We start from the raw sequence: 27,151 nt of genomic DNA on the forward strand, positions 1-27,151 counted from the left end.
CCATACACAAATACACAAAAGACCTTCGTTTTTAATTCTTCATATTTAATTAGAAACTCTCTTGATCTTTGCATCCATTCTACGTTTGTATCATCCTTGCGATATTCTTAAGCAATCAATAATCGGCTTTTGAAGTAGGAATCACTCGGTAATACTTATCGACAATGACGGACAGCGCCGCCGCGGGGCCAGCGCCGCAGGCAGCATCAACTATGACGCTGGAAAACTACAGATTCCCAGCCCACCGGCTCTTGCGACAGCAGAGAACACCCGATCGTACTCCGTTAGTACTCGTTGCTTGCGGTAGTTTCTCTCCCATCACCTATCTCCATCTTCGCATGTTCGAGATGGCCAACGACTACGCCCGCATAAATACCCAGTACGAGGTTGTAGGAGGTTACCTCAGTCCCGTATCCGACGCATATAAAAAAGCTGGCCTAGCAGAGGCGCAACACAGGTATGCAAACAATAGCTCTATTTTAACACACCTGAGCAACGTTCCTAATAGTATAGCTTATTTTACTGGGGCAATTGATACGCTAACATTCGAGGTCATTTAATAGATTGCGCATGTGTGAATTAGCAGCAGAAGAGACATCAAGTTGGCTGATGGTTGATCCGTGGGAGGCTATTCAACCCGAATACACGCCAACTGCCAAGGTGTTAGATGTAAGTATATACTGGACCCTCTAATTTCTTAATATCGGCATGTCCCACAGCCCATCAATTCACTCGTAAGGGTCTAATGAAACAATTGTCGCCACTCGGACCGATCCCCGATATTGCCTGTGAACAGTTACTGACTCGAATTGTTACAGCATTTCGAACACGAAATCAACCACAATCTAGGTGGTGTTTTATCCGAAGATGGTGAATCTCGAAAGCCGGCTAAGATCATGCTGCTTGCGGGCGCAGATCTCATCGGCACCATGTCTACTCCCGGCGTATGGGCCGAGAAGGATCTTGCCCACATCTTGGGTAACTACGGCGCCATGATTGTCGAGAGGAGCGGGACGGACATTGATGAGGCGCTCGGCAACCTGAAGCAGTGGGAAGATAACATTCACGTTCTCACGCAGATGATACAGAACAACGTGAGCAGTACTAAGATTAGGCTCTTCCTTAAGAGGGAGTAAGTATACCCTTGGTTCCATATTTCTTGAAACCCGAAACCATCGTGAAGCAGGTCAACTAATGAGATGCTACAGTATGAGTGTACAATATTTAATTCCAGCAACTGTTATCCAGTACATCGAACAGCACAAGCTTTACACAGACAACGACGAGGCGAAGTCGAAAGGCAAGGAAAAGCAATAAGTGATGAAGCGAATAAATAAAATAGGCTTTATCGCTTTCGGATTTTGAATAATTAGGTGTTTAGATCTGCAACTACGTCATGGTCGCACTTGATGAAGATCGGGTTCGGTATCGCGCAGGATGTGGTGGCTTGTATTTCTTGGTTTTTCTAGCATCTTGTACGATCAGAAGACGGACACGCGAGTTAGTCCGACACAAACACAACGGTTGCAGACCTCAAGCCACGGAAGCTGAAATCTGCGGGGGCGCATCTAGGGGGGGTGGGCATACGTACCCCGAAGCCAGACCAGGGCAGCTTTCAGCCAAGGGGGGAATTACGGATGAGGGGCAGAAGAGGGGCTTTCTCTATTCGAAAATGGCAACGTCCTTTTTCCCTTTTGCCCCCACATTCGCTAACAAGAAACCCAATTCGGTATTTCCGATGGAGCGTTCATTCGTGACTACGCATCGTGTACCACGGGAGATATGCGTGTTCCCGACGGCTTCGAGACGCTGACTCATGGAGGCATCCCGCGTCAGCTTCGTCGTTTTTCCAGTTTTCTTTTTTTCTTTCGTCTCTTATTCGGGATGCGGGAATTTTACATACTGCGCGACCTCGTTAGCGGTTAGAGATGATATCCGTTACTTAACGTACTCAATAGCATAGAGTGTACATACGGCACAGTACAGTATAGTACGGTGCTGCAATTCGAATTTATCGGGTCGGCTGATGGCCCTGACATCTCATTCACTCACTTATTCGTTATGTACATTATGATAACTATACATTCTGATATACATTAGGAACCTAGTATTATTCCTAAGTTTAGTAATCTGTGTCTATCTTGCTAAAGCGTATTTTACTTTACATATTTAGTACATATAGGTAAAACTAACTATTTACTATCCATCGAACTTAGAACGCGACGTCCATACGTATGCACATAGCCGTCTCATCACGTTCCTAATCTAAAGTCATGCATACATGTAGGTAGGTACCTAGGCAAACAAAACCTTAATACGAGCTCAGATGCACGTTCTATGTGCCCGAGTTTACGAGGGATATTGTCTTGCTGACCTCAATTTCCTAAAATGGACGAATTACTCGAGAAAGGAAGTTCGTCTGTGCGCAACTTTAAGGCCTTTTTTATTGGATGCATCCCTAGAATAAGCGGACCTTGCACGTGTTTTTCCAACTTTTCATTTCCAAAATTTTTTTTTTCGAAATACGCAATTTTTTAACCATTATTAATTATATAATTCCTATATCTATATATTAAAAAGTAGGTAAATAATTTAAATTTTATAAATTTTATACTTTAAAATCTTCTATTTTTTCTATTTTCTTTTCTTAAAAAAGTCCTGGTAAAGGTTAGTGTTTGAGGTTTTCCGCCGCCGCTGCTGGGGGAGGGCGCTCGGCGCGCGCAGCGCGCCGAGCGCCCTCCCCCAGCAGCGGCGGCACGTGATCAACCAACCTATGACCTTTGTAAACTCGGGCTATTGTGGTGCCCCGCAGGGGTGCCCTCATGTATAGTACATACCTAGGATTCGTAGAATGCGGAACTCTAGATCAGATAACTACCCAGGTACCTATAGACAGATCTCCTAACGCCGATAATATTGAAGCTTCTTGGACCCCCGAACTTTAGTAGCTTACCATGTACGTGCACGTCCGTGAGCATGTATGTATACATTAGGTACATATGTAGGTAGGCTGGTAGATATGTAAGGTAGGCTCCGCGGTACCCGGACCGATCTGAGTGTGGAATGAGCTCGGGCTTTGGTGTCCTTTGTGGGAAGTTGTTTAGTAAAGGTTCTGTCGGGCAGCTGTTTTAAGCTTGGCTGCCAGCTGTTTTAGTTTTAGCTGGTGGAGGAGTGGCAAAAAGGGTGTGTGTGTGTGTGCACCTGTCCGGGCAGTGTTGAAGTTGTATATAATTTTCTTTTTGAGGCTAGTTATTGAGAGTGCGAGAGGTACGGGCGTATACTAGGTAGTTAGAAGAATGAGTTGCGTAGTAGTGGGTTGGCGAGTTGCGGAGATTAGGTAAATAATGATTGGGATATATTGAGTTGTTGTTGAGTTGTTAGGACGAGATTTGGTATTGATGGAGATAAGTATGTATGTTGACATTGGAATACCTATAGTAATTCGGGAATATCGAGAATTGACTCTTTAAAACGCTATGTGCGTATACAGTGTTCGGTAAGCAGGTAGGTATACTAGTTGTAAAGTTTATAGGAGAGTTTGGGGGGGTATTGAAGCTGTTCATACCTACCTATGTATATTTGTCTATAGTTAGGTATAGTTACTGTGTATAAGCGGTAGTTATTACTAATTAGGTATACAAGTATATTTTGAGTTTGAAGAATGAGTCAATTATAGTTTGCTGTTGCGCTTTGAGACTACTATAGGGGCAATTGCGAATCCAGTGTTCAATGCCCTCTTTCCTAAGGCATTCTCACATTCCTCGTTCTTGAACGCCTTCCTTGCCATCAAAGTTTTAGAGTCAGTTCGCTAGTGGGTATATCGTACAAGAGAGTGTTTCCAGATTTGTGTTGTGGGAGCTTGGGCTCAATATATGGGTGCTATGTATAGTAGTGTTGGGTGTTGAGCGATGGATTTGATTGCTATGAACTTTTACTACCTACTCTCGAGGCCTCACAGATAGATAGGGAAGTTGTCTCCTTATCAAAAGTGGTGATAGCTGTCTGGGTGAAACCTCGGGCGTAACTACTATAGTAACTAGTGAGTGTATAGACGAGTTCCTACCCCAACTGCCCAGTTGAGATATTATCAGCCTATCTTTCGCAGGCGCTATGTTTTCATACGTATCAAGGCGTCATTAGAGTTTGTATTCGTTGGTCATACTTTCTAAACGTGTAATTGTCCCTTCCCAAAGAGTGACTCGTAGGCCTATAGACCGGGCAGGCACGCTAATATAATATTATCCTATTCTCTTACTAGACAAAGTGTATAAATATGTACTCACCCCTCCTCTTCTCTTTGGTTTCTTCCCTCTTTTCTACCACACTTCTTCTATTAACCACTTACTATAAACCACAAGTACTCTCTTACCACTCTCAAATATGTCTACCACCAACTACCTCGAGGCCGCAGCTAACGCTTTCATGGCCTTTCTCGTGATTTTCTTGGTAGCTTTCTCGATAGTATTCCTTGTCGTCGCTGCCTGCTGTATCATACAGACTATAAAAGGCAACTTGAAAGAATCAGCAAACATAGATGGCTAGTTAGCTGATTCCCAATCTTCGATGGATCCACCCCCTGGCGGGGAGTGGCCACAATATGACCGTATGGAATGCCTGTAAGTTTCGTGATTAAGGAAGGACTTGGAATTGGCCGAGCTTCTTATTGCTACGGGTGCTGACCAGACCTTAGCAAGATATCACGAGGCGAGGAGTTCTTTGCCTATTCCAGCGAAGTAGGTTTCAGCCCATGTACCCCATATCGTCGTAACCCCCTATCCTACAGCTTCACCCCCAAAGTCAATGTCCTAGATCCCCTTTCTAATACATAGAAAACTTCAACTTACCATTCTTCTAGCAATATCAACAATAAGAGCAGTTCCAACAGTTCATGCGGTACGCGCGGCAATAGTGACAACAGCGGCGCCAGAGACAGCTGGACGAGAAACCGCAGCAGCCGCCCTAGGGCTAGGCCCAGCCGGAGACTGAGTTGAAGACCGAACAGGGCTGGTAGCTACCGGCTGCAATACGGGACTGCTAACAGGGGTGATATTCTGTGGGGCGGGTCGAGGGAAGTTGCGGACGTTTTCGAACAAAGCAGCAGGAGAGAAGCCCGGTCATGGCACAGGATATGGGAAAGCTAGTTAACCTGACAGCCACTACCCAATTCATCGCGTTTGCTTCCCTATCTATTCCAACCGTAACCATAACCACAACCGCTACTGGGTTGGCTATTTGGTCGATTTTGGAATTATCAAGTACCTTGGAGTTTCCTGGGTACCATCGGAATTTAGAATTGTATTAGTTGCTGCTCTGGTTTCTAGACTTATCCCTGCACAGGTTAGCCAAGTATATAGATATGAAATACAAAAAGAATTCACATATAAATATCGGTCTTGTAGATTCTCTTTTTTAAATTTGCTCATGACACGACATACATAGAAAGGGGAGGAGACAACTGGTCTCAAGCAAAACTTCCATGTTGTTCTACATATTAGCCTAACATCTTTCAATTATACAGAACGCTACCCGAAATTCAAACCAATCTGTTAGTTCCTGTTACCCTGAGAAGCCATGCTTAGCTCTGTAAATTAGTCCTACTCGTATTTTACACATGCGATTATTATATGTATTTCTAGTTTACTCATCATCCTCGCCATCGTCAGAGTCACTGTCGTCCGGGTTGTTAATTACGCTGTACCACCGTCTGCTCGCCAAGTCTTCCGCGAGGCCTCCCTCACTCTCCGGGTCGACGTAGCCCTCGCCGCCGACTAGCGAAAGGGCGACTGGTAAGAAGATAAGGGCGTGCGTAGCCGCGAACACGACGAGCGCGAGCCATACCCGGAAGTAGTAGATCTCGAAGATCTTGGATCGAGTAAAGGCTAGAACGCAGACGCCTAGCAGTTTTGTAATCGTGATGCCGCTAAAGACCGACCCGCCGACATTGACGAGGGCCGTCCAGGCTCGGGCGTCGCGGCCGCGGAAACGGTTCTTAGCACGTTCCATGACGGATCCAGAGGGGAACATGAAGGCGCGGGCGATATGGGCGCAGAACTCGACAGCGATACCGACGCAGATGATCAAGTTTACGAGCGAAACGGCGTTGAGCGAGACGTTGAAGGCTGCCATCGCGCCAATGATATCCACGACAGTCATAACGACGGTCAGGGTGACAACAAGGGCCGTCACGATCGAACCCAGGAGGATAGAGGCAACGACGAATATAATAGCCACCGCAGAGCCAAGGAGTGCGGCGGTTAAGTTGACGATACTAGCGTACTGGTCGAAGAAGACGTAAAAGACGCTGTAGGGAAATATTTCGACTCCCGTATTTGCGCTGACTTCATTTGCAATACGACGAGCCGACGCGTAAGCGTTGATGAAGTCCTCTTGGCTACGAAGAGGCTTGTGCATCGTGCGGAAATGACTCGCAGGAATAGTAAGCTTTTCATCGTCCAAGACAACAGCCTGGCTATAGGAAGCCTGGCCAGCTAGGGGGCACGTGTCGGTAGTGGGGGAATGTAACCATTCTTGCAGGTAATGGACGAACTCATCACCTTCAGGCATACCGTTGAGGGTAATGTTCCAGGCTGGATCCCGATTGGCAAAGCAGGACTGGCGGCCATCCTTGCAGCAGCTCTCAAAGTCGGGATTCAACCAGAGGAAGAAATCGTCAAGCCAACTGGCCGTCGGGGAAGATATATAAGACACGTCGGGTCGCTTCCGCTCCTGTTCGAGCACATTTGTGAGTGATAGCTGCTCACACGCGTAAAGCGAGAGCAAAGTTCTCTCTCCGTCCAGCGCGTTGGGTCACGTTTACGCCTTTAGTAACAAAGTAAACGGGCGGGCCGGTATCTAGGTAATTGTACATGTCATTGAAGTAATCAATGAGATAAGAATCGTCGGGTAGAGCGACTCGCTGGTCCAATCCAAGCTGAATATATGGAATTAAAGCAACACCTGCAGCAAGCAGACCGAGGAAAATGGCGACGACGAGAACTTTGACCTTCTTACCGAGTAAGGTAGGCGCGTAATACTTTCGAATAAATTGTTGTAACCAACTCTCGTCCGGTACATCGTACGGGCGAGGGCCGTTGGAGCCGTTACTGCTGCTGAGATGAACGCGGGCTGCCTTGACCTGAACACAAGGGAAGCAATCCGCTCTGTTGTCTTCGGTCCTCATCTGGTTATAGGACAATATAGATATAAAGAGCGTCATCTGGAGTAAAGCGTTGATGAATACCGCACCTGCAGCGTAGATGGCAAAGTTTCGCACAGCGGGCATTCCAACGAACGCACCGAGAGCAAAAGAGACCGTTTCTGTAATGCCTGAAAAGAGGATAGAAGGGCCCATCCGCCCAAGTGCCCTAGCTATCCTCTCTTCAACCATTGCGTCTGGGTGGCTTAGGTTGACACGCTCGAACTCATGAACAATTAAGAAGATATTGTCTACTCCGACAGCCAAGACGATGAAGGGGATGACTTCGGCGATGATGAGTGTGGCCTTAACACCCGCCCACGAGAATAGACCGATTGAAGAGGTGATAGACATCAAGACGATTAAGATGCCAACGAGGCCGAGCGTGAACTTGCTTTGGACTAAGGCCACAGCTGGGTTCCTTATCAGCTCGCGAATAGTCATACTGCTCGAACCCAGGGCAATCGAAGCGTATAAAAACATTACAAGATAACTGATAACGATAATTGTCGCATCCGAGTTAGTAGATTTGTTTAGTTCTTCCTCTAAACTGACCTCCGTAGAGAAGGAAAGGCGTAATCCGCGATCCGCCGCTTCTTTTTGAGCTTCTAGGAGTCGGTTCTTCAAGGACTGTTCCCAATCCATAGCATGAGAAAGTTCAGAGCTACCCTCAGGGTGATTGTTGACAACCCAAGTCACAGTGAAGGCACGTGCCTCGGTAATATTCTCGATGCCATCGTAGCCACCTACAATCATATTTGGCTCTATTGGTTGTCCAAAATCGGGTCGGCAGTTAACAGGAGACTCGGCACATTCTCTGAATTGGGATTTCCAATTCTTTGTGCCGTCGAAATAGATAGTCGGCGACTGCACAACACAAGCAGGGCCAGTTGGCTTTAAGCACACGTCTTGAAAAGTGGTACCAAAGTCTTTGCCCTTGAGTTGTTTGACACTTGCCTCAACTTCTGACCACCACGTTAATGTTTCATAGCTGAGTACTGGTCCAGGGCCGGATGCCTGAGTGTCGTTCACTACAAAGACCTTCTGTGCGCGATAAAATGCGCCAAAGTTTTCGTCGAAGAATGCCTTTTCCTGAGCTGCCGCCGAGTCTGGGCTGACCCATAACCTTGCTGGTTCCCTTTCCACTGCGAATTTGATCCAGCCAAGACTGAGGACGATGACCACTAGTAGACTGCTAAATATCGTAATACCTGGGAACCTTGCGCAAAGATGACCTAGCTTGCTAAAGGCGGTATCACACCAAGTGTTGATGGCGTAATTCCTCTGGGGCCGATCCAACATGGCCCCGTTACGAACAAGGTCGCCCTCGTCTTCATCATCGCTAGGTTCAGCAGCTTGAAGTAAATGGAGACGTTCGCTTCGCCGCTGCGCATGCTTCATCCAAGCAACGTGACCGACTAGTGCGGCGATGAGTGTAAACAGTAGCACGCCATAAGTGAATATCGAAGCGAACGACAAGCAGGGAAGGACACCGACTCGACAAGATCCCGATTGCTCTACGTCCGGAAGTTCCGGACATACGGCAGGGCAATCGACACACGAACATCGGAAATTCGGATCTTCGTCGTTGCACTTCTTCGGTTTCATCTCCCTCGGTGACATGCTTGGCTCGGAATACTCGGTGGGGAAGTTGATCTGGAAAGGTGACCCAATAGCCTTCTCATCGCCCAGAAACTTCAGTAACTGGGTATAGTTCTTCGCGCCACCGCCGATGAAGTCTATAGCCTTGGAATTCGAGGCGCCAAACTTGACCTCTTTGCAGCTATCATAGAAGCCTTCACCATACTCTTTAGACACCAGCTGGTCCACCTCGGCGGCCATAGTTTTCCCGTTCTTCTCGAGCGTCTTGGTCACGTTGATAAACAAGGATTGATCGGGAGAACAGGTAAAGGTGCAGAACAAGTTGTAGAAGTTGTCCTTGCACGCAGGACAGGAGCCGATAATCTGGTTTGGAGTGGACATTTCGGACTTGAGCGCTTGGAGCTACGTGATTGTTAGTAAATAGCGCTTTTATCTCTCTACATCAACGCATATGCGTATACAATTGCGAGAATATAGTAGTGATAGTGGGATAGGCATGCAAACGCACCTGGTCAGCACTGCAGCAGACCTTGCTGTCTTTCCATTTGGGACCGCATAGAGATTCGATTTCTTTGGAAAACTCCGGGTCAGGAGTCGTAGCTAGTCCGTTATCAACGCAGGGCACCTGTTTTCCGAAGAAGCTCTTCTTTCCGCAGTGGCCTCGTATGGCGCAACGTCCAGCTTCATGTTTAGGCGTATGGAGCTCACCTGCCGCGGCGGTGCTGACTAGCAGCAAAGCGCCGGCGACGAGGTTAGATATTCGAGCCATGGTGATGCTCTACTATTCTGTACGACAGATTAGTGGCACCATGGGTGTGAAGTACCTTAATATGTTGGAAGATTTGATGAAGGGGTTGATATGAGAAAGTTGTTGATGATGAAGAAGATGGGAAGCTACAAGCTCCTAAGACGGACTAAGGTATGTATCACATGAGTTGGTCTTCACTTGTCTGCGTCATCAAATGTTAGCCCCGTGTTACCCCAGGCGGTCCTGCATCCGATGTCTTGGCATGGCTTAAAACGGTAGCCAAATACCGCATTATGTAAAGATATACCTACATGCATAAGTGGCTCGATCCGAGGGAGTTCAGGGGAACCGACCAATTAGAAAGTAAGATTATTGTATAACTTCTCTCAACACTTTGCATTCACTTATCCGTCGTATACCCTAATCCAATCGCAACATATATTTTATAGTTGCTATTTGAAAATATAAAGACCTTATTTAGTATTTAACCATATGTATCCCATCAATCCTTCATATCAACTCGCAAAGTTCTTCCTAATACTCAAAGCTTTCATAAACCACCTCCTCGCCCTCCGTCCACTTCAACAACTCCCTAGTCATCTCCGGACCCGCGCATAAATAATACTTCCTCCGTCCCTTCTCGCCCTCCACCAACACATCACCAGCCTCTATCCTCCGCTCTACCACTTCTGCGCCAAGCCCCCGTATTGTAGATATAATAGCCCGCTCCCTCTCGCCTATCTTCCCGGTGACGAAGAGCTTCGTCGCGTGTCCGAGGCCGCTTATCTTCTCTAGCACGTCTGCTGCTAGAGGCACATCTTCGCCTTTCATACTCCAGAGTAGCTTGAGTTTATTTCCTTCTCCCGTAGCTTTTAGAACACTAGCGCCTTGTGCCATCAACGGTGTGATTCCTACGCCCGCGGCAACAAACACGCTTATATTTTCATCCCCTTTACCACTCCTTGTTGGTAATCTAAACCCTTCCGCGCCGCCGAACCCCATCACTGGGATCTCAAGCGGGACCCTTATATTCCAGCGCTCCAGCAATGCCGTCGCCGGACCGTGTCTCCGAACCGTAATCTCAAGCTCCGGTTCCGTATCCTCCTTAATATACCCCTCTTCATCCACAACCCCAATATTGATAGGCCTACTTACCGTGAACGTGCGCACGAAGTCGTCGTTCAGACTCTGCGGGTCCTCATCCCGCATGTGTGAGTATCCCATATCCAGCTCCCCGCTGAAGTCCAACGTGACATGGTGTCCGGGATGCCAAGCTTTCAACCGCTTCCTTGTATTATCCTTTGCTCCTGAGGCAGTAAGCTTAAACACGTATCTCGAGATCGTTGGTGTAAGTCTCTCCCGAGTGATCAGCCTTGCTGTAGCAGTGGCGTCACTACTTGAACCCGCCGCAGGATCATCAGATCCCTTCTCGCATGCCAATCGCCGGACGATTGGGTTATACGGCGAGTAATCGATAACCTCGCCCCTAAACGACAGACCCTCTCGCACAAACCGAGCTTCCACGACTTCAACACGTATGGCTAACTTCGCATGCGGCATCACCACAGCCGCTACTTCGCCAACTAGGATCGCCGCGTTTCCTGTCAGGTATAGCACATCACCTGTTTCAAAGTCCGGGACCACGATGCCGACGGCTGGGTCATTATGAATATTTCCCAACGTCTGGTACAATCGATTACCAGAGTACTCTGGATAGACCAATGCAGCACCACCGGCACTCTCATCTCTATTCCTTAGCACACGTACGAATCCTGGCGGACCGCCGCGGATATTCACGTCCATGCTCTTAGTGCCATGTTTGCTCGCGATAAAAAACAGGTCTGCTTTGTCTAGTAACTTGATCGCCGCCTGGGGTAGCGGAACGCCAGTTCCCTCGCTTACAAGCTGTGGTGAAGGCACGCGAGGCGAGATGCGTTTCTTATTGATGTATTTCGGGCAATTCCCCAAAGCCTCATCGACACGGAACGCAAGTTGCAAGTCCGCAACGCCGGGCGTTGTCTTTGTCGCAGTACCAACAGCCATTACGCCGGCAAGTTTAACTCTGTCTCTTGTCTCGGGATCGATCGACAGACCCGCCATCAGCTTACCCCCTTCCGGTTTGATGACTGCATCGTTGACGATCTGTCTTCCATCTCCATTATTTCCCTCCTCTACTTCCCCCTTACCATCCTCAACGGCAAGTAACTCCCTAACAACCGGATCCCACGTCTCCCCCACCGTCGCCCTAACCCCTAAAACACTCCTAGCCACCGGCTGAGCGAACCCCTTCTCACCTCCCCACACGCTTGCCCACGGCCTACCTTGCCTATCCAGCGTCCCGACCGCCACAAGCGGCGAAATCGCGACGCGGTATCCAAGCTGCGGTGGTAAGCTATGATGCGTTGGGTTCTCGCGGTGCGGCACGCGTAGAAGCTTATGAACCGCCTGCTCGCCAGGGTGGAAACTCGAGTCGAGGGCTATAAGTTGAGCCATCGGTGTAGTATAATTCAACCTAATTTGACTTAACAGTTTACGTAGATACAATATAAGTAGTTATATCTTTATATATAAAGAAGTATAGCGAGTCGTCGAGCGCAAGAATAGAAAAACAGTCAAGTAAGAAAACCCCGCAAGTAATCCAACTCAACACAGAGAATAGTCCTCAATTAATATAAAAGTGCATTCATAATAGTCTAGGAATAATTACTGATTTCTATACTAGAACTTACTAATAGCCAGACGGCCATGACAAAAATAGCATTCGCCTTAGTTTCTATCTGCTAAGGGTAAACTACATGTTGGGTAAGCCTCCACAATCCCCAGAAACAAGGATTCTGTGACGCCATCACCACGAACATATAAATCCCGTTGGAGAAACAGCCTATGAGAAGGCATAAGTTATTAAATTGTCAAAAGGGCGCGCCGGGGAATTAATTAGTCTTAGAATTCAAACCCCGACTCCGCAGAAAACGAGGGCGCAAAAGAACTAACCTAATTGGAAATATCGAGCCTATCACTTGCAAAGAAGCAGTTAATACACATGCGCACGCAAAGGCCGAGGAATATCCGTAGTATAGGTTAAACTAGTAGCCGTAGCTACTCGACAGAATGCCAGCAAAATACGTGCTATGTATAATACATCGAGTCTCATTATTTAAAAAATCATCGGAATTTGCCTCTGAACGCCACTTTGTCCGGACGCTTCCTAAACGCGACGGCCTACTGCCTATTCACACCAGTCCAAACCATGATCAAGGATATACCATCAACGTTATTCACGTAAGTGGTATGATATTAAGGGTATCCGCTTCTATCCCGCTCCCCTTGCGTAACCGTCATTCAGCAGTGAATACAATACTACTAGTATCTTGGAAAATCACGCTGCGATTCCATATCACTACCATAATTATATCCCTGGCTCGTATCCCTCTGGTGATTCGGAGCCATTCCAGGGCGCTGCCCGTAGTAACCATCCTGCTGCCGGGGCGGCATCGGTGCTGTCATATTCCGCTGTGGTGGCATTCTCTGTCCAGAGGGCATAGGATTCGTGATACTACGAGGGGGTGGGTAAGGTTGGCCACCGTAGGATGGTGGCCCATTCGAAGGCGGCCCGCGGTTCGAATAAACGGATGGAGCTGGACTAGAGCGTCCACCCATTTGGTTATACGGACGGGGCACGGGCGCAGGTCGGCGATAGCCGTCCATCGGAGACGAGGTATCCGGCGAATACGTAGACGGGCTTGCAGCATATCCGGCACCGAATCCGCTCCCGTTAGTCTGTACCCGGGCAGGTTGGGGACCGGGCCCGAAACTCCTATTTGAGGCTGCAGTTCCCGGACGCGCAGGCGGCTGGAAGTTGGCCATGTCAATTTGCGGTAGAGTCGGTGCGGGAGATGCCGATCGATCAAAACCCATTCCGGCTGCATTACCCACCAAGGGAGTTCGCGAAGAGAAGCTAGATGCTGAGGCATTCGTGTTCATTGTTCCCTGTCGTGACGGTGCAGGTCGCTTTTGATCCCAGGAATTAAGTTCAATACTATGCTGCGAACCAGGTCGCGAGGTATATGGTGGCAAGGTAGCCATGGTGTCGTTACGATTGAGCATAGGCATGTCCGGGAGTTTGTCTTCGCTACCGTCGTCCATCAAAGTCGGTATGGTCGGTAAGGTCGCTTGTCGTCCAAGGGGCGGCTTTTCGCCGGCCTTCTTCGCCGCCCTAACCTCGGCCCTCATCCGATCTCGCTCTTCCTTGGCAATAGCCTTATTGACTTTGATTGTCACGATTTTTGTCAATCGTTTGTTGACCTTCCGCTCACAGTAGCCGTGGAGTCCACCGTCCTGTCGGGGGATATAATGCCAGAGGAAGAACACGTAGAATAGAGCTGCGGTGAGTAGAAAAATGACAGAGAAAACCCAGATGACTAAAGTGAACACCATACCCGATAGGATCACCACCTGCTGCTTGTTTTCGTCGGCGAGATGTTCGAGTTTGCCAAAGAATGTCCCGAGCGTGCTCTGCACCGAAGAAACATCGGTCGGAATGAGATTTGAGTTGTAAACAGATAACAAGGTCAGAGCATTGACAGCTTGTCGCGGTCCGGAACAGAATATAACTCGAATCCAGGCTAAGGCTAGGTCAGCAGCTTACTTCTTGCTCCGTTTGCAAGGATCGATACTTACATTGGAAGTTGAAGTACGTAAAGAGCGCGACGTACTCAGCACCCTTCCTAGACTTAGTCAATTCGGCGAAGACGAGAAAGCGCCTCCATCCTTGACCCTGCCCGAACCGGACACTTTCTAAGCGCACGGCGAGACTGTCAAGGTAGCATTCAGCTACACTTCCTCGCTTCATGACCCTCATAGCACGAATATGTTCGAATCCCAAGTTAATGAAAGAGGCGATGATGCAAATCGCAAAAATCCATTTCGATACGTCTCTCGAGACAAGCTGAGTAGGTTCAATACTAGACGACCAGGTATTGAACGCTAACAAATTGATAGCGGTAAAGGTATCAACACCATAAACGGCAATGGATATAATAAGAGAAAAGTAAAGGTAAGCGTAGGCGAAAGGAGTGAAACATGATGTTGACTTAAAGTCTTTCAGACTCTATAGAGCGAAGTCGTTAGCATGAAATTTGACTAGTGAACGTGCACTTAGAGGGAACCTACAATAGCATCCCACTTCTGTTCAGGACGGATTTCCGCCTCTTTTCGACCTCTAAAGCAACCCATGTTGCTAGATGTGAAGTCGCTGTGACAAGAACCTGCCCACCCGAGTGTGGGAAACTAACAAAACGAAGGGGATGGGGTATCAAAATGTTGCCAATCAAGGGATTGGCTTTGAAGAAAAGAAGGTAAGTAAATGTAATTGAAGTCGTGACACCCTCGAAACCAATCCTGCTCCGTCTTCAATCAATTGTCAATTGTTCAATCGGACCAGCCGTGTTGCACAGTCGTCGCTCCTCGCCCGCGAAGTAATCGACCGCGCTCTCGAATCAAAAGGAGAGCTTGAGCTCGTAGAGCGTTAAGAAAAGACTTGAGAAGAAAAAAAAAAGAAATCCCGGAAGGGTTATTCGTAAGAGAGAGACGAACGTCGTCCTAAGACAAGGAGGCGTTGGAAATGATACCCGTCCGTAATGATAGGTCTCAGCGCACTAGCGGGGAGATATGCTATACATGCTAGTGGGTATCCGAAAAATGCGGGAGGCCGCTATCGCGGTCTCATTGCAGTCGAAGATTAGGTATTCTTAGACTGCGGTTTTGACGGTTCGCTTTTCGGTTGGAAGTAAGAGTGGTCAAAGGAATGGTCCAAGTAATGTCTCGGTTTGGTTGAATCTCCAGTACCGAAAGGTCAGAGTCGAATGACAAAGTAATCAAGGCTTGAACGAGTAAGGAGCACAGGTCCAACGTTGGCTGGTGTTGCTCGGCTTTGTTTGATCGACTCCCAGGGCACAGGGCACAATGGGGAAGAAGTGCTCGGATGGAGTATCAAAGACGGAATTGGGTGAAACGTGGACCAAGTGGGTATCTCGGTGATAAAAGAGAGTGGGCAGTGGTGGATAATAAAAACCACAGCACTTGATAGCCTATTGAACGAATGTCGTTATGTTTATTGTTCTCCGAATATTTTTTTGTTAGGTAAGATTGAGGGACAAAGTGGTCAATTGACATTTGCGACCGAACAAAAGGATTGCAAAAAAGGGGAGGGCAAGGCCTCGGAGGGGGGGCTTGGTTGGTTCCTGGGTTAGAAGAGGGGGGGAGTGAAATCGGGTCGACCGTTTTGGCGGTTTGAGATTGCGCGCAGATTGCAAAAACAGGCAATCCAGAATTGAACACAACCGATGTACCTGCGTATAAATTTATCAACTCGACCTCTAATTGGACTACTTACCCCAGTCATGCAAGGTACGGACACTAAATTCAGATTAGCGCTAGACCCCTGTGGCTCCTTGGCTCCTTAGCTTCCTTTCGTCAGTTTGAAAGTGCTTGTCTGGTGGACCTTATTCAGCAACTTACGGAGGTACCCACGCATCTACGCGTTTAGGTGCATGGATTCTGCAGGAAATAAATGTACCTACGTACCTTACATACTTTAGGTACATATTGTAACCCTGATAAAAAATACCTATGTACTATTAACCAACTACCAATTAATAACTGCCCAATTTAAAGGAAACATGAAACATTGAAACGTCGTGCATTTATTTGAACTGTTCTGATTGTTTACATTTTCTATATACTTAGGCGGCTAAAATCCTTTACCGACCGTTACTAACCTACGAAATTGCAATATGCGTGAATTGATTTATATTTTACCCTACGTGGTTTTTTGGCGTCTGGTCGGTTCAAATCCTCACAACCAACGGAACAGATAGCTCCAATTTAACTACCTAAGACCCCGATATATACGCGCTTCTACGGTGGGCTCCTCTGCGGTAGACTATGTACCGTCTCAGCTACATTATAATATCAACGAATCCTTAGATCAGATCTCCAAATAGGGCGGCAGGACCCTTCTTGGCGTTCGTTTTCGTTAGGTGATAGGGTTATTTTTATCTTTTCATTGGCATCCTCTACGAGTCTATCTGCGTATATGTCGGATCCCAATCACGAACACTCATTATTATATACGGCTTCCCACCTACTATCTATCGAGATGGATCACATTCTGTATAAAGATGTGTTGAGTAACATATCAAAATATATAAAGGCGCTCAATAAGTCTTACCATTATTCTAGTGAGTAATGGTCCAGTCACTGACCGATAACAAGGCTATAGCAGGGTATCGAGATAAAAATTAAACATATTGTTATTCCGAGTTGAAGGAAGAACAGTAACCAAGGTTAATAGAAATCTACACACATATCTACCTATGGGTAGGAAAAGGCTTCGTCACTATAGCCTCTACCACAACCATATAATATCAGCTCTTTATGAGCTACGAGTTGAGTACCGAATATACGCCACGCATGCATTGGTTTATCAAGAAGTCGCAATGCGATATTAGTCTTACGAAATGAACAATGGACGCTGTTGAAATCAACTGTTTGTGGGAAACCCGAAGGTCTCTGGACGAATCTGTCTTTGGAATGTAGCCTTTTCCTTGTACGGATGTGAGGAACAAAGGCATTGGAAGGCCCAGCATTCCAAAAGAATCCGCCTCAACACCTCTATATCAAAATTAAGGTATTCATAGTTTAACCCATGATTGTCATCCTTCTTACACCAGGTAGTCTTTTTCTTAGTTTGAATAGCGATTCGCTAATAACCAGCGTCACCATGGAGTTCACGAGCCCATATGATGATTATCAGAGGGCTTTAGATTATGACTTCCACACCGAGCTCGCCCCCGGTATCTGGGCGATATGCAAGAAACTTGATAGGACCGCACTTTTGGCTCATGATATCACTGATATGTTGGCTACGACGGACTTTGAACCGGACTTGTACGATGACACAGATTCAGACTCGGATTCGAATAGTACTCTGAAGAATGGGGTAGGTTTCCTATTAGGCCCGGATGGGGCCAATTTGCTCCAAGAAGTCAAGGCTATCATAAACCACGAGAACCTAATATGCTTGCGGGACTGGTTCTCTATTGCAATGCAGAAGCCCAAATCGAGAGACTACGAAAAACGAACCTTTATCGTCTGGGATAATTGCGACGCCGGAACCTTGGAGAACCTTTTGGTCGAAGAATATGAAAAATACAAACCAGACCAAGAGGCCGATGACAGCACATCGGAGGACGACGATGTCGAAGATGAGGCATCCGACACCGATGCTAAAATGGCCGATGTCGATGTCGATGCCCATAAAACGAAAAAGCTAAAGAAGTTCTTACCAGAATCCCTATGCTGGCATGTGCTTACTTCAGTCTTGAAGGCCCTGGCGTGGTTACATGATGGTAGTCCAGAACTCATCCGTATAGGTCCCAATAAATACGGTATGGATCCCACTCCGGATTGGAATCCTGCTCTACACCGGGATATCACTCCCGCCAATATACAATTCCAACAGCCTAGACGCAAAGAGACATACGGGCAGTGCAAGCTAGGCAACTATAGTAGTATATACTTATCGAGTCACCATAACGGAGACGGCAAGTCCAGTGTCGAACGGATCAGGGGCAAGGCCTTGGTTCCACGAAAGGGGGGTGTCAACGCATCATTAGATGCCCTCATCCAGAGAGATAATCAATATGGCTATACTTATAAGGAACAGGTAAGTCTACGAGATTCATATGCCTCATTTAGAAATGTTTACTAACCCCATCGCTAGCCGGATCAGCCTTACACCGTAATCAGCGAGTGGAGGGCATTTGGCGAGATCTTGCTGGGGATGATGATACCTCCCTCAGGAACAAAAACAAATGTGAATGATCACATCGAAAATGTAACCAAGCACGGAGTAAGGTATAATCTCGAAGGCGTGGATTACTCGGTTGGGTTAAAGAACGTGATAATCAGGATGATGACGCTCAACCCAGACGAGAAGTCAGCGGATGGCACATACCTTTTCCCAAACCGAGATACCCTAACCTCCCACCTATGCGTCGAAGCCTTCGAGAGGTTCAGACGGTGGAGGATTAGCACTGACGAGGGCCAAGAGCTGGTCACCGTCGAGGCTCAGCGGACCCAGCAAGCTTCAGAAGACGCAATAGCGAAGAACGAGATATGGAACGCAACCGTGGAAATGAACCGGATCGTGGATAAACTGCAAATGGAAAAGGGCCCCTGGCGTTTCGACGACCATGAGGATACTGAACTTGAAGAGCTCCAAGTACCGGCCTTTACCCACCAGGACTTGGCGAATGACGATGACGAGAGACCGTATCCTCTTAGCGATATCCCGCCCGATGACAATTGGGACTTTGATCCGTAGATTTATGGATGGGATAGCTTTTAAGGTCGCTGAAGCCTGGAGGGTTGGTAGATTACTATAAGGGGCGCTAGTTGGATGGTGGACGGAGCTGAATTTCGCAAAAGGGTATATTATAACTTATTTCACTGATAGGAATACAACATCCCATATCTTGAATCTTAAAATGAGGTAACGTTCCATAGCGATGACTTACTTAGCCTAGTAATAGTCGTTAGATACGATCGAAAACCTCATGTATTCAACCTATAATCAATTTAACTAGGTAGCTTGCTTAGTCTGTGTTTCCCAACTCTTCCAAGTCCCATGAAGCCACAAGCTCTGCACAAAGTCGTGAATCCCATAGCCTTTCTGCCAACCATCCCCTTTAGCCCTCTCCTCGCTTATCTTCCAGAACAGCGTGCCCTCATAACACGCTCTCAGATCATCCTTCCAGACCCGACCGTCCTCCTGCAGCAAAAGCCACGTCGTCCAGACCTCCATGAACGCAAAGCTCCAGCCCGCCGGATCAGCCGCGCACCGGTCCTTACTCAGCAGCAACCTCAGATCGTCTACGTCGAGCCCGCCGGTGCCAGACGTGTCGAAGCGCGTGAACATCCGGTCGAACCGTTCCGGACTAAAGTTCCCGTCGAAGTCGTAGACGCCTGAGTCGGAGCCATGCTTCGCCTTATGGATGTCATTGACGTAGATGCGCAGGAACGGGTCGGGGATCCATGAGTGGCCTAGCCGCGTGGGATAGGAGAAGAAGATGGGGATGAGGAGGGAGCCCAGGGAGAAGAGGATGCAGAATCCTAGATCGCGAAACCCGTTGTATACGTCTAGCGGCCAGATGACTCCGTCATTGTCGCGGTCGAAGAACGCGATGTGCTGTTGCAGGGTAGATGGAGTGTTCTTCAGGGACGATTTTGAAGTTCCTCTATTCGCTAGTGGTGGGCGGCCGTTTATATCACCATTGATATGCTCTTGAACCTGATGAGGGGGCGAGGCGGTAGTAGTGTTCGCCATTCGATTCCAAGCTCAGCTTAGAGTCTTCGCTTATACTATCAAGTTTCGATATACCCTAGTTGAAGATCTAGAAATCTACCTTATAGAATTATCGTGACTTGAGGTTAAATTATTATTTACAACCTCGAGGAACCGGAAGAAAAAAAAGAGATTGAGATTATATTAGTTATTCGTTGTTTTTCTAGGGTTGAGTGGATTTGGACCCCAAGCCCAACTGTTGGACGATAATGCAGCTCGCCGGAACAGCTGCATCTATTTATGCTTGTGAAGCCTTGCCGGCCGGGAATTACGAGAATAAACATCGTCATTAGTAGGTCAAATATCAATCACATACCTTAAGACAACATCGTTTCTCTAGGTTCAATTCAAGGCCGCTGACTGACTCTCTTTCTAGCTGTTATTTTGAATCATTCTTAAAGCATAAATATAGTAGGATAAAGTGAGTATCAATGAACGTTTCTTAGATTCTTATATGATTACTTGCACATCTTGGACTCAAGAGCTATATGTCAATCACGTGAATCAGTCTATAGATACCCAAACAATCTTTTCTCACAGTCTAGTTAACTACCTTTTTTATACTTAACTAACTATATCGCTGTAACATAGAGTTATGTACTTCAATTTGAGTTGTTTAACTTTTAGTAGACTATTATTCGTCCAAGCACGAGATGCAATATACCGGACTAGACTCCATACCGCACGAGGAAAGAGTTTGGTGGATTGTTAGCGGAATGGGGATGGGGATGGGGAAGGAGATGCAACTCAACCTTATCTTATCACACTAGAAACGGCCGAAGTTCGCTATAATTACAGCGCTAGGCGCTCGGACCATTCAAGTAAGTCATACCTAAGCCCCTGAAGGCTGACGGCTGCCAACCCTCGACGTCACCCAAACTTACAGCTTAGCACTTAACCCAACCAACCTTCTGCCACCATCGCGATGATGATCATGGTCAAGTGAAAAAAACAGATCGACAACACTATAATCCACCGACGATTATCCCAAACAAATTAAACAGCGAAAAGCTATTAACCACGCTCCAGTCAATGAGAAATTCAGCGTAGATAGCGCTGGCGCGCCGTCGTCTTTCCACGGCTATAATAATTACCTTCAACTTTCCCACTTTCGTTATATCTCCCCCCCCTCCAACCCCCCCAAAAGTCCACACGTGAGATCGCACAACGTACAACACCACCCACGATGCCCAACCAACAACAGCCATCCTCCCCCACGCCCTCTCTCCTCCTCACAAAGCGCCTAACCGCCTTCCTCAGCGCCAACCTCGGGCCCCAGGTACACACCGCGGTCCTAACGACGCTCTCCGGCAAGCTCCTCGCCCACGCGTCACCCCACTCTCAGCACCCTGCGCACGCAATGCACCGTCGCCGCTTCCGTGTGGGCTTTATATTCGACGCCTGAGACCGTCGCCGAGGCCTTGCCCCACTCTCAGCGTACACAGTCGTCTACATTCCCTTCCTCCCCCTCGCTAGTACCTCATCCGATGCCCAGCGCCGTGACGATACAACTCGTAGCCGGGGTCATGGTTATCCGACGACTGCGCTGCGGCCTGCTGTTCGTGTGTATTGGTCCGAGCGCGGGCGCCGAGGGGGCGGGGAGTGACTACGTCACGCATACCCCGGCGCGGACGGTGCCTCCTGCACAACAGCACCAGTCGAATTCAAACGAGCCGCATCTCGCAACGCCGCTTGGATCGCCGTCGGAAGTTGAAAGCGTGGTTAGTGCCGGAGCCGCGACGACGGCGAGTATCGCGACTACGACTAGCGTTGCGGCTACGGCGGTGGTGGCTACGCGGCGACAGGCAGAGGAGCTGGCGCGCTGGCTGGATGATAAGCTAGGCTCGTTGGGGACTCTGGAGGAGGGATTAGGAGTCGAGACGAGATAAGAAGGTGCGGTTTTAATGAACAGTTCATTCTACGAGATTCGGGTTCAGGTCCTCGGAATTAGGAACCGCGGATCTTCGTGTTATGGAGAGGCTATGAACTATGAAGATTCAGCGCACTCCGTGGCAAGGAGACGCGTGGGCTAGAGAGAGTTGCGTGATTATTAAAGCTCGTCTGAGGGACGGTTTTCTAAGTTTGATGTGGTAATGACATAGGGCTCGGGTACAGATGAAAGCTTTGCGATAGTCGTTTAGCTCCCTCGTGTAAAGTCGAGGGCTCCGTATCTTGACGAAGTACGCCGCGTCTTATATGTAAGGCAAGGAAGGACATGGCGCGGGGATAGGCAGCCGGAGAGGATCGGGGCATGGTAATTAAAATCGTCGACCCTGCGCGGCTCAGAGCAGAACGGAGGTTCCGCTTGGGTGTGCTGTCCGTAAGGGTCCTATTTATTAGATGTTGTTTCTCAGGAATAAAAGATACCAATGTTGTAGGGATAGTAGGCTAATAGAGGTGCTCACGATTCTCTAACATGAGACTTGCCCTTGGACGGAGTAGAGTAATTAAGTCTGTTTATAGCTGTTGACTTATCAAATGATATAATAATATGCACACGCCTCATCGAGTCGTAAACTAACTCACATGTGCTGGCTCTTACGACGAAGATAGATGAGCTTTCGAAGAGTGTCATAGCCGTGTACTATTGCTTAGGAGAGGTTGTCTAGAGATTAAGCATCGGGGTCACAACAGTCACCAATGTCTTAAAAGGTAATTCGTATATTCTCCAGTCTAAGATGCTGTACTATTACGATGTCTATTCATCACGAACAATACCATTAGATCTAGCCCCCTAACATATATTCTATAATACACACAGCTAGCTCGCTCCAAGCATGGGCGCCCATCGCGAATAGCAGCAGAATTAAGATGCGAGCACAGAAGCCCTGGGATATAATATTTACATATAAATCTCAACTACTATATCCAGATAGGTAAGTAGACAATATACAGAATCAATCCCCTTTACGTAGGCCCAATTAGTAAAACGAGAAAACTAGATAGCTACATTGGGTTACTGAGTCAATAGCCCACCCTACCTCATGCACCTAGACAAGTGACATACTAAGACAACACCTATCTCTCCATCATCATCATCATCATGTATGCTCAAGAGAAAAGAAACCTGTATGCAACAAGCCAACATCCCCTCCCCTCTCCAACAAGCCCATCTCGCCACCACCACCACCGGCAGGAATAAGCGCACACACACATACACACACACTCGCACAGCAATAATCAATACCCTTCTTCCCTTATCCCCACCGGTTCCGTCGTCTCGGTACAGGTCTCAGCGCAAAAACGCAGTCTTAACCGAATCACCGAAAAGGAAAGATAGAAAAAAAAAAGGAAAGGAAAGGAAAGCAATGCATGTAAGTCACTCTCCGATGGGGACGACCTGCCTACGGTAGGGCGATCGAAGAGAGATGGAGAGTGGATAAGGATGTCACCCTACCTGCATTAGGGAGGTAGGGGTGTTCGGTTAGTCTGTCTGTCAGTCATTCGTATTCGACAACTCGGCTTGAAGATCCCCCCGTCCCCCTTCCCCTATTATTACTACTTGTTACTATAGCTGTAGTTTCGATTAACGTGTGTCGTTTTTGATGCTGTTGCATGTATGTGTCTAGGAGGTAAGGAGGGAGGGAGGTAAGAGTATGCATGGCATGGCATGACATGACATGCCCAGATGAAAGGATAGAAGGTGGGTGGGTGCTGGCTAAGATACTATCGGTCTGGATGCTATTGACCCGCAAGAGCCCCGGTTTGGGCGAGGACACGATATACCAGGAGAGAGGGCTGCCCGAACTAGCTGTGCTTTGTTCGCTAGGTTAAGAGTTTCCTTGTCAAGGGGGTCTTTCGTTTTCTAGTATTGTATAGCATTAGTTATTTACACCCATTGGACTGATTATCGTAAAATATATACTAGAGCATAGATTGGAATTCATCTAGGTATGAACAATAATAAGATGCTTCACTGATGTATACTGTCCAACCTTTAAATTCTCACAAGGGACATAGTAACATCATTCAAGAATCTAAGGAGGCTAATACAAATCCCCTTCTATTCCATGATATATCACCTAAACCCAGTAGCCAGTGTATATATGTATATATAGACCGTAAATTTAGAGGCTGAACATATGAACAACCATATATCCCGTCCATAACAGAACCCATTAATTCATAACCTCATATATCGTCCTCGACCTCGTCCTTGTCCTATCCCCGCCCCCCACCCCCTTCCCCCGTTCCCAAAGGAATATATATAATCTTCAAAACGCGCTTCCATGAATCCCATCGACAGCATGCCAGTAGTCCGTGATAATAGGTAGAAAAGATTTTGGGGTATCAGATGCAGATTTATATGCCTAAAAGCAGAAAATGCGCCTGGCCGACGGATAAAAAGGGAAAAACCAACCAACCAAAAAAATAAACCGTGATGCTGGCGCCTGATAGCGTGGATTAACGACGGGGTATCATATTTCGAATTCGAAGAAGAAAAAAGTTCGCTGCCTAACGCCCTCGCCCTCCTTATTGTCTTCCCCCCTCTTTTTTATATTCGTTGCTTCAAAATCAAGCTGGTAGTTTCCGAAAACCGACTGCTTGCTTGCTTGCCTACCGCCTCACCAAGTCTTCTCCGCCAAAAAGCCCACCGAGTACCGCGGCGTCTGACTGTCCCAGTGCACGGGGATCATAGTCAGCACGTTGACGAAGCGATCGCCGTTTTTCTTGAAATTGACGATTTCGACAGCCAGCTCTTCGTTAGCTTCGACGGACCGGCGCATCCGCTTGAGGACGTCCTTGTGCACGTGCTTGCGGGGCGACTGTTTGCGGACTCTGCCGCCGGGCGCTTGGAGGAAGCGGCAGTTGAGGCCGATGACCTCGGAGGGGGAGTAGCCGGTTAGCTCGGTGAAGGGGCCGGAGGCGTAGACGATGGGGTAGTCTTGCTGCTGGAGGTCGCACATGATGAGGGCGCAGGAAGCGTCGATGGGGCCGAGTTCGATGACGGGATTGGGTCTTGTCATGACTCGGATCTTGGGGCTGTGTTAGATAGAGAATTATGGTAGGTCATCTGTAGGAGATGCCTCGTATAGGAACTTACGAGTATGCTCATCATATCAAAGCCGCTCGGCGCATAGAGCCCGGGGTAGATAATACCATCGTGTACAGTGTCTTTTGGATCCGTTGCAATGCTAGCCGGTACTCCTGTAAATGCTCTATTGTCTTGGTATTGGTACTGTATTGCCAAAAGCAAGTAAGCGATTGGCTTGATATGACGCTATCCGGCAGGTAATATAAATACTGCCAGACAGCCTGCAGTAGAAATATCTAGGGGGGGATGTAAGTGACATACTTGCAATGCATTCTCTTCCCAAGGATTCATGATAGTCGTTGTGAGATGGTATTAATTAATGATAGTATAGTTATGTGTAAGTCCAAGCGTATCCCGAGAATGTTGGATCCTTATGACGAGAGAGAGAGATAGGCGGCGGGTAGACAAGCTTATAACTTAGAATCCTTAGGATAAAATCTCCACTGTAACCTGGAACAGTCTAAGTATAGTAGCGTTTAGCTAATGCTCCTATTTCCTTGAAGCTCGCAAGGCTGCGATGCAGGTATTCTGCTATATTTAAACGACGGAATAATTGGGACTTGGCAGTGGATAGGTACAGCTTGTGCACCGTCTAACTCGACTCATGTCTTACACTACTATTATATGGCTTCGAATCTAGCTTTTGAATCGCAAAAGGTAGGTAGGTATGAAAGATGTCTTAGTAAATCGACTGCGCGTGATGTTTCGTATTAATGAGATCCGGACGTTGGATCGCAAGCGGGCAGAACTGAAGGATGGAATGTTCTAGTCCATCGGTATAGCATATAGAGAGGTTGCCGAGAATACAGGCAGAAATACGGGCAAGGAGGAGTACGGGCAGTAGGATGTTCGGGTGCGCCTCTGTTGGATGATCGCCATCATCCCATGTCATAGCTCTGATCGAACATGATAAAGGCCCCATCTTTGAGCTACAGGCCCCCCGTTCCTAGACCGGCTTAAAGCATACCATGGTTAACGGGAACGCGATCATGATCTATTCTAGTTCGGGAAAAAAAGAGTCTAATTACAGTTTTGCGCATCTGTGATCAGAATCCTAAAATCCGATGGTTGAAAGATATCCAATTGTTCGGTTTCACATCCTTTGTCTTAGGTCTTAAGGTCTTAGGTCTCAGGTCTCATGCTCTATGATCTATGCTTGCTTGAGCTCCCTTAGACACGCTTCTTAGACATACTCGTTGCTGTTAAGAGAAACGACCTATTCTTAGTGGTAGATAGCCTCGGGGACCATCTGCTCTACATTGCACAACATTAAAAAATTCACCATAACTCGTAAATCAGCAATGTGTCAATATACCTACTTACTATTTGAGCGTGGCATTCGTTAAGTAACTGCATAAAAAGCCTCGACCGGTCTGATGGAGGCTCTTAGGCAGATGGCGATGTGACAACGCAACGGTCAATTCAAACCTTGGCTTTAGGCGTCAATGCAGGTAAATGCAGGTAAAATTAGGTACCTAAAGTAATAATAGTAAAAACTAGTAAATAGTAAATAGTAAAAAAAAATGTTTCTAGTAAATGGATGAAGACCGACTTGGCTGTTGAGCTGTTGAGCCGTGTTACATCACGTAACCCGATGTACATATTCACGCATCGATCGCTGCAGAAGCGGTTTCCGTCGAGATCTTGAAAGAATCTGTCATCGTCATCGTTATTGGATCGGGAATTTTAAGCTATAAGCCAAGTGGGGAATCTCTTCATGCAGATCCACCAATAAAATTAATGAATCCACTAGGTCCGTGCGTTATGCCCGATGCTAACCCCCGGCACATCGGCACATGGCCGATTTCAATCAGCCTCAAAGCCCGGCCTCCACGTGATAAGCATCATTATTCAACCGTAACTGTCGTGTAAGTGCGTAAGCGTGTAAGCGTATAAGTTTTCGTATTATATGTATATAATGATCTGCAATAAGCCATCTTCGATGACGCACCGACGAAAAAATTCAAGTTCGACGTTATATGCCGATTAATATTATTGTTGCTATTTATTTAAGACAATATATTAGTAGAAAGGGGGTTTTAAAGACATAATAATAGCACTAACTACCTAAGCAAGAATCGAGATTTACAGTTATTCATCGCATTTTTAAAAATTGCAAGCTATATTACATGTCGTGTCTTGCTGCATTTAAAATCCCCTATTTTA

At 47.3% G+C, this 27,151-nt stretch overlaps 8 protein-coding genes across 8 annotated transcripts; 3 read left to right on the plus strand and 5 right to left on the minus strand.

The window, feature by feature from the left end:
* Positions 1-164: 164 nt before the first annotated feature.
* On the plus strand, positions 165-1,317 carry GL218_03138 (Nicotinamide-nucleotide adenylyltransferase 1; the record flags this gene model as incomplete). The annotated part of the gene is made up of 4 exons (XM_033579686.1): positions 165-457; positions 564-669; positions 819-1,132; positions 1,209-1,317. The coding sequence occupies 4 exons, from the start codon at positions 165-167 to the stop codon at positions 1,315-1,317; spliced, it is 822 nt and encodes a 273-aa protein (XP_033436885.1).
* Positions 1,318-5,637: 4,320 nt separating this feature from the next.
* Positions 5,638-9,566, minus strand: GL218_03139 (Niemann-Pick type C-related protein 1; the record flags this gene model as incomplete). The annotated part of the gene is made up of 3 exons (XM_033579687.1): positions 5,638-6,753; positions 6,830-9,199; positions 9,306-9,566. The coding sequence occupies 3 exons, from the start codon at positions 9,564-9,566 to the stop codon at positions 5,638-5,640; spliced, it is 3,747 nt and encodes a 1,248-aa protein (XP_033436884.1).
* A 513-nt stretch (positions 9,567-10,079) lies between these two features.
* On the minus strand, positions 10,080-12,038 carry GL218_03140 (uncharacterized protein; the record flags this gene model as incomplete). Its single annotated transcript, XM_033579688.1, has 1 exon — positions 10,080-12,038. The coding sequence occupies one exon, from the start codon at positions 12,036-12,038 to the stop codon at positions 10,080-10,082; it is 1,959 nt and encodes a 652-aa protein (XP_033436036.1).
* Positions 12,039-12,905: 867 nt separating this feature from the next.
* Positions 12,906-14,777, minus strand: GL218_03141 (uncharacterized protein; the record flags this gene model as incomplete). Its single annotated transcript, XM_033579689.1, has 3 exons — positions 12,906-14,167; positions 14,223-14,652; positions 14,715-14,777. The coding sequence occupies 3 exons, from the start codon at positions 14,775-14,777 to the stop codon at positions 12,906-12,908; spliced, it is 1,755 nt and encodes a 584-aa protein (XP_033436037.1).
* Positions 14,778-17,325: 2,548 nt separating this feature from the next.
* GL218_03142 (putative g2-specific serine threonine protein kinase protein) lies at positions 17,326-18,930 on the plus strand (the record flags this gene model as incomplete). The annotated part of the gene is made up of 2 exons (XM_033579690.1): positions 17,326-18,270; positions 18,328-18,930. The coding sequence occupies 2 exons, from the start codon at positions 17,326-17,328 to the stop codon at positions 18,928-18,930; spliced, it is 1,548 nt and encodes a 515-aa protein (XP_033436038.1).
* A 258-nt stretch (positions 18,931-19,188) lies between these two features.
* GL218_03143 (putative peroxygenase 3) lies at positions 19,189-19,932 on the minus strand (the record flags this gene model as incomplete). The annotated part of the gene is made up of 1 exon (XM_033579691.1): positions 19,189-19,932. The coding sequence occupies one exon, from the start codon at positions 19,930-19,932 to the stop codon at positions 19,189-19,191; it is 744 nt and encodes a 247-aa protein (XP_033436039.1).
* A 1,204-nt stretch (positions 19,933-21,136) lies between these two features.
* On the plus strand, positions 21,137-21,839 carry GL218_03144 (uncharacterized protein; the record flags this gene model as incomplete). The annotated part of the gene is made up of 2 exons (XM_033579692.1): positions 21,137-21,331; positions 21,396-21,839. The coding sequence occupies 2 exons, from the start codon at positions 21,137-21,139 to the stop codon at positions 21,837-21,839; spliced, it is 639 nt and encodes a 212-aa protein (XP_033436040.1).
* Positions 21,840-24,515: 2,676 nt separating this feature from the next.
* On the minus strand, positions 24,516-25,276 carry GL218_03145 (White collar 1 protein; the record flags this gene model as incomplete). Its single annotated transcript, XM_033579693.1, has 3 exons — positions 24,516-24,926; positions 24,995-25,129; positions 25,247-25,276. The coding sequence occupies 3 exons, from the start codon at positions 25,274-25,276 to the stop codon at positions 24,516-24,518; spliced, it is 576 nt and encodes a 191-aa protein (XP_033436041.1).
* Positions 25,277-27,151: the final 1,875 nt, after the last annotated feature.

The sequence above is a fragment of the Daldinia childiae genome (assembly GCF_008694065.1).
Source record: "Daldinia childiae strain JS-1345 chromosome Unknown Scaffold3, whole genome shotgun sequence".
Taxonomy (NCBI): domain Eukaryota; kingdom Fungi; phylum Ascomycota; class Sordariomycetes; order Xylariales; family Hypoxylaceae; genus Daldinia; species Daldinia childiae.